Source organism: Oncorhynchus clarkii, chromosome 2 (genome assembly GCF_045791955.1).
Source record: "Oncorhynchus clarkii lewisi isolate Uvic-CL-2024 chromosome 2, UVic_Ocla_1.0, whole genome shotgun sequence".
NCBI classification, from domain to species: Eukaryota; Metazoa; Chordata; class Actinopteri; order Salmoniformes; family Salmonidae; genus Oncorhynchus; species Oncorhynchus clarkii.
The window spans coordinates 87,082,961-87,089,447 of NC_092148.1; the positions used below are offsets into that span (position 1 = coordinate 87,082,961).

General features: G+C 48.0%; 1 protein-coding gene across 1 annotated transcript in view; it reads right to left on the reverse strand.

The window, feature by feature from the left end:
* LOC139375429 (contactin-1a-like) overlaps positions 1-6,487 on the reverse strand; it is a 227,053-nt gene that overhangs the window by 131,734 nt on the left and 88,832 nt on the right. The window contains exons 8-9 of the mRNA XM_071117212.1: positions 3,502-3,604; positions 1,933-2,032 (exon numbers count right to left, since the gene is read on the reverse strand). Of these exons, the coding sequence (XP_070973313.1) occupies positions 1,933-2,032; positions 3,502-3,604 (203 nt within the window). The remainder of the gene's footprint in view (positions 1-1,932; positions 2,033-3,501; positions 3,605-6,487) is intronic.

The following is a 6,487-nucleotide window of genomic DNA, read 5'->3' on the forward strand; positions in this document are numbered from 1 at the left end:
CAGGCCTTCATGGTTGAATTGCTGCAAAGAAACCACAACTAATGGACACCAAAAAGAAGAAGAGACTTGCTTAGGCCAAGAAACACGATCAATTGACATCAGACCGGTGGAAATCTGTCCTTTGGTCTGATGAGTCAAAATCTGAGATTTTTGGCTCCAACTGCTGTGTCTTTGTGAGACGAACGGATGAACGGATGATCTCACCATATAATTTGTTCTTTACTGACTTGCCTAGTTAAATAAAGGTTAAAAAAAGGTTTTAAAGACTGTTGGAAAAGCATTCCTCATGAAGCTGGTTGAGAGAATTCCAAGAGTGTGCAAAGCTGTCATCAAGGCAAAGGGTAGCTACTTTGAAAAATCAAAAATATTTTTGGGATTTGTTTAACACTTTTTGGGTTATTACATTTTTCTATATGTTATTTCATAGTTTTGATGTCTTCACTATTATTCTACAATGTAGAAAATAGTACAAATAAAGATAAACCCTTGATTGAGTAGGTGTGTCCAAACTTTTGACATATACTGTAGGTCCTGGATGGCTGGAAGCTTGGTCCCAGTGATGTACTGAGCCTACAGAGGGTACACACTACCCTCTGTAGCGCATTATGGTCGGATGCTGAGCAGTTGCCATACCAGGCAGTGATGCAACCAGCACCAGCTGGTGCAGCTGTAGAACCCTTTGAGGATCTGGGGACCCATGACAAATCTTTTCAGTCACCTGAGGGGGAAAATATGTTGTCATTATCTCTTCACGACTGTCTTGGTGTGTTTGGACCTGTTGGTGATGTAGACACCAAGGAACTTGAAATTCTCAACCCGCTCCACTCCAGCCTCGATGTGGATGGGGGAATGTTCGGCCCTCCTTTCCCTGTAATCCACGATATACTTCTTTGTCTTGCTCACATTGAGGGAGAGGTTGTTGTTCTGCCACACACAGCCAGGTCTCTAACCTCCTCCTTATAGGCTGTCTCATCGTTGTTGGTGATCAGGCCTACCACTGCTGTGTCATCAGCAAATGTAATGATGGTGTTGGAGTCGTGCTTGGCCATGCAGTCGTGGGTGAACAGAGAGTACAGGAGGGAACTAAGCACGCAACCCTGAGGGGCCCCTGTGTTGAGGATCAGTGTGGCAGATGTGTTGTTTCCTACCCTTACTACCTGGAGGTAGCCCGTCAGGAAGTCCAGGATCTAGTCGCAGAGAGATATTTAGTCCCAGGATCCTTAGCTTCGTGAGGAGATTTGTGGGCACTATGGTGTTGAAGGCTGAGATGTTGTCAATGAACAACAATCTCACAAAGGTGTTCCTTTTGTCCAGGTGGGAAAGGGCAGTGTGAAGTGGGATTGAGATTGCATCATCTGTGGATCTGTTGGGGCGGTATGCGAATTGGAGTGGGTCTAGGGTTTCCGGGATGATGGTGTTGATGTCAGCCTTGACCAGCCTTTCAAAACACTTCATGACTACCGACGTGAGTGCTATGTAGTCATTTAGCCAGGTTACCTTCCCTTTCTTGGGCACAGGGACTATGGTGGTCTGCTTGAAACATGTGGGTATTACAGACTCGGTCAAGGAAAGATTGAAAATAACAGTGAAGACATTTGGACTGCACATGCTCTGAGTACACGTCATGGTAATCCGTCTGGCCCCCGCGGCCAAGTGAATGTAGACCTGTTTAAAGGTCTTGCTCACATTGGCTACGGAGAGCGTGATCACACAGTCATCTGGAACAGCTGGTGTTCTCATGCATGCTTCAGTGTTGCTTGCCTCGAAGCGAGCATAAAAGGCATTTAGCTCGTCTGGTAGACTCACGTCACTGGGCAGCTCGCAGCTGGGTTTCCCTTTGTAGTCTGTAATAGTTTGCATACACAATATCATTGATTCTCTGTCTACTTCAAAATGTAGTTCTAACAATGCACTGGTTATATCGAGACTTACTTTCCCAGGGCGAAGCATTCCAGTGTGATGTTCTGGCCCACCAGTGCAAAGGTGTCTGGGAACTTGACTTTGATATCAGCAGGGTACTTCCTTATTGGGCCTGATTGGTGGAGAAACAGGAAATAGAAAGTGGACGTGAGTCACCTGTTTATTCATAACACAACTTAGACCAGCAGCAATACGTTAGTTCACTCTGTGTGGTGACAAGGTGATGCATTTGGTTGGAGGCACTTCATTGTAAATGGGTGTCTCCGGTAGGATAGGTTAGCTGCGTTGCATCACACACACACACGCGCACACGCACGCGCACGCGCACACGCACACGCACACGCACACACACACACACACACACACACACACACACACTGCTTCCAGCTCAGTTTGCCCTTCCTGATGAGTTGTAACAGTGCAGTGCTAGATATGGGCCACGACACAGCCAGAGGCCCCCGTTAATAGTGTGGTGATGTAGACATGGTAAAACATATGCATGACAGAGCATAGAGCTCCTGAAGTGTTGTTGAATAAACTACTGTTCTCCCCTACAACCTTCTCAACTACAACACAACATGCTAGACTGATCCCTATACTGTTTGTGCTCTATCCAACTCCTTGGGTAATTCCCATACCTAACATCACATGACCTCCAGGTGAGCTCTAGGTGAGCTCCAGGTGAACTCTAGGATTCTCTTAATCTTTTTATCTTGTCAAGATTTTTCCATATTCAGACAAACATACAACAAAAGGCTCTCTCTCTCCCCACACTTCAGCTGTGGTCTCTGTCTCCAGAGATGGAGTCCGCCCGACTAACCCTATCTCTCTTATCCCTGAGATTCATCCTCTCTTAGGTTCATGTGTGGTTCTCTGGTCTTAAGATGGACCAACTCTTTGGACCAACTCTGTCCTAAGCAAAACGAAGCAAACTACAGACAGTAGGTAATTGTGTGACGACTAAAACTTAGATAGTGATCATTGTGATCGTATAAGTTGTAGAGTGATGCTGAATAATGGGAGGACTATCTTTACTGATTCCTATTTTTTAATAGCTAACAAAACCAGCTTCTAATGTTCAGCCAGGGGGACAAAAGGCTTGTGCAGACTGGTGGATGTTGTGGTAGCCCTTACGCTACAGGTTTCTATCTCAACGTAGAGGAAAACAGGAACTAACGTTCAACCAGGGGGACAAAAGGTTTGTGCAGACTGGTGGATGTTGTGGTAGCCCTTACGCTACAGGTTTCTATCTCAACGTAGAGGAAAACAGAAACTAACGTTCTGCCAGGGGGACAAAAGGTATGTGTAGACTGGTGGATGTTGTGGTAGCCATTACGCTACAGGTTTCTATCTCAACGTAGAGGAAAACAGAAACTAACGTTCAGCCAGGGGGACAAAAGGTATGTGCAGACTGGTGGATGTTGTGGTATTCATTACGCTACAGGTTTCTATCTCATTGTAGAGGAAAACAGAAACTAACGTTCAGCCAGGGGGACAAAAGGTATGTGCAGACTGGTGGATGTTGTGGTATTCATTACGCTACAGGTTTCTATCTCAACGTAGAGGAAAACAGAAACTAACGTTCAGCCAGGGGGACGAGGGGGATGAACTTGCTGAAGACGCTCTTGGCGATGGAGGCACTGGAGACGAAGCAGGAGTAGTTTCCGCTGTCAGACGAGTCCACCTGGTGACAGACATCAACAATTCATGAAAAACACAACGAATGCACTATATAGGGCAGTGGTTCCCAAACGTTTTTATAGTCCGGAACCCCTTCAAACATTCAACCTCCAGCTGCGTACCCCCTCTAGCACCAGGGTCAGCGGTACCCCCTCTAGGACCAGGGTCAGCTGTACCCCCTCTAGCACCAGGGTCAGCACACTCTCAAATGTTGTTTTTTGCCATCATTGTAAGCCTGCCACACACACATACTATACAATACATGTATTAATTTCAGTTTTTGTCACAACCCGGCTCGTGGGAAGTGACAGGGAGCTCTAATATTACCAGGACATAAATAATAATATAATAATAAATCAATAATTTTGCTCTTTATTTAGCCATCTTACATATAAAGCCTTATTTGTTCATAAAAAAAATGTGAATAACTCACCACAGGTTAATGAGAAGGGTGTGCTTGAAAGGTGCACATAACTCTGTGGTGTTGGGTCTGTGCCTGTATTTAGTTTTCATTCTAGTGAGGGCCAGGAATCCCCTCTCACATAGGTACATGGTTGCAAAGGGCATCAGTGTCTTAACAGCATGATTTTCCAAGGCAAGAAACTGAGCACAGCCCAATCCAGAAATCTGGCAGTGGCTTCTGATTAAATTCAATTTTCACAGAACCGCTTGTTGCAACTTCGATGAGGCTCTCTTGTTCAGATATCGGTAAGTGGACTGGAGTCAGGGCATGAGAGGGATAACGAATCCAGTTGTTTGATTCGTCCGTTTCGGGAAAGTACCTGCGTAATTGCGCACCCAGCTCACTCAGGTGCTTCGCTATATCACATTTGACATTGTCCGTAAGCTTGAGTTAATTTGCACACCAAAAAATCATACAATGATGGAAAGACCTGTGTGTTTGTCCCGCACATTGAATATAGTTGTCCCTGTAATCCTAGATTCATATCTTTCTGGAGAGAAAAAAACATCACCCAGATAGGCCAGTTGTGTAAGAAACTCGTCATCATGCAAGCGGTCAGACTAGTGAAAATTATGGTCAGTCAAGAAAACTTTGAGCTCATCTCTCAATTTAAAAAAATGTGTCAATACTTTGCCTCTTGGCAGCAAGAGCCTCTCGGTGGATGCTGCAGTGTACCAAAGTGGCGTCAGGAGCAACTGCTTGCACACGCGTTACCACACCACTATGTCTCCCTGTCATGGCTTTTGCACCATCAGTACAGATACCAACACATCTTGACCACCAAAGTCCATTTGATGTCACAAAGCTGTCCAGTACTTTAAAAATATCCTCTCATGTTTGCAGAAGAGGATGTCTTCCTTAATTGACCCCCCATAAACGTAACGGACAGGAGCTGTGCCAGGCACGCCACGTCTGTTGACTCATCCAGCTGTAACGCATAGAATTCACTGGCTTGTATGCAAAGCAGTAATTGTCTCAGAACGTCTCCTGCCATGTCACTGATGCGTGGTCAAACAGTGTTCTTTGATGAAGAAGATGCAGTGCCTTGTCTGTATAGTTTTTTTGGCCATATCCGCGGCAGCAGGAAGAATGAAGTCCTCCACAATAGTATGGGGCTTGCCTGTCCTAGCCACTCGGTAGCTCACCGTATAAGATGCTTCTAGCCCCTTCTTATTAATGATATCTGTTGCTTTTATACATGTCTTACTACTCGAAAGTAGTCTTTATGTCGCGACTTCCGCCGAAGTCGGTTCCTTTCCTTGTTCGGGCGGCGTTCGGCGGTCGACGTCACCGGCCTTCTAGCCACCGCCAACCCACTTTTCATTGTGGAGGTGGACGCGTCCGAGGCTGGGATAGGAGCCGTGCTCTCTCAGCGCTCGGGCACGCCACCAAAGCTCCACCCCTGTGCTTTCTTTTCGAAGAAGCTCAGCCCGGCGGAGCGAAACTATGATGTGGGGGGCTGGGAGCTGTTCGCTGTTGTCAAGGCTCTGAAGGCGTGGAGACATTGGCTTGAGGGGGCTAAACACCCTTTTCTCATCTGGACTGACCACCGCAATCAGGAGTACATCCGGGTGGCGAGGAGACTGAACCCTCGCCAGGCAAGGTGGGCCATATTCTGTACCCGTTTTGTTTTCACTCTGTCCTACAGACGATGTTCCCAGAACGCTGAGGCAGATGCTCTGTTCCGGATGTATGACACAGAGGAGCGGTCCATGGATCACACTGGACGCGGACGCGGACATCGAGCGGGCGTTACGCAGAGAGCCCACACCCCCCCCAGTGTCCAGCTGGGCGCCTGTACGTTCCGTCTGCTGTCCGCGACCGTTTGATCTATTGGGCCCACACGTCACCCTCATCTGGTCATCCTGGCATCGGGCGGATGGTGCGTTGCCTTAGTGGGAAGTACTGGTGGTCCACCATGGCCAAGGACAAGGGGGTTTATGTTTCCTCCTGCTCAGTGTGCGCCCAGTGCAAGGCCACTAGGCACCTGCCCAGAGGGAAGCTACAACCCCTACCCGTTCCACAACGGCCGTGCTCGCACCTGTCGGTGGACTTCCTGATGCATCTGCCTCCCTCACAGGGCAACACCACGATCCTGGTCGTTGTGGATCGGTTTTCTAAGTCCTGCCGTCTCCTCTCTTTGTCCGGTCTCCCTACGGCTCTACAGACTGCGGAGGCCATGTTCACTCATGTCTTCCGGCACAACAGGGTCTCTGATCGGGATCCCCAGTTCACGTCCAGGGTCTGGAGAGCGTTCATGGAACGTCTGGGGGTCTCGGGCAGCCTCATCTCAGGTTTTCACCCCGAGAGTAACGGGCAGGTGGAGAGAGTCAACCAGGATGTGAGTAGGTTTCTGCGGTCATATTGCCAGGACCGGCCGGGGGAGTGGGTGGCGTTCATCCCCTGGGCAGAGATGGCCCCCTG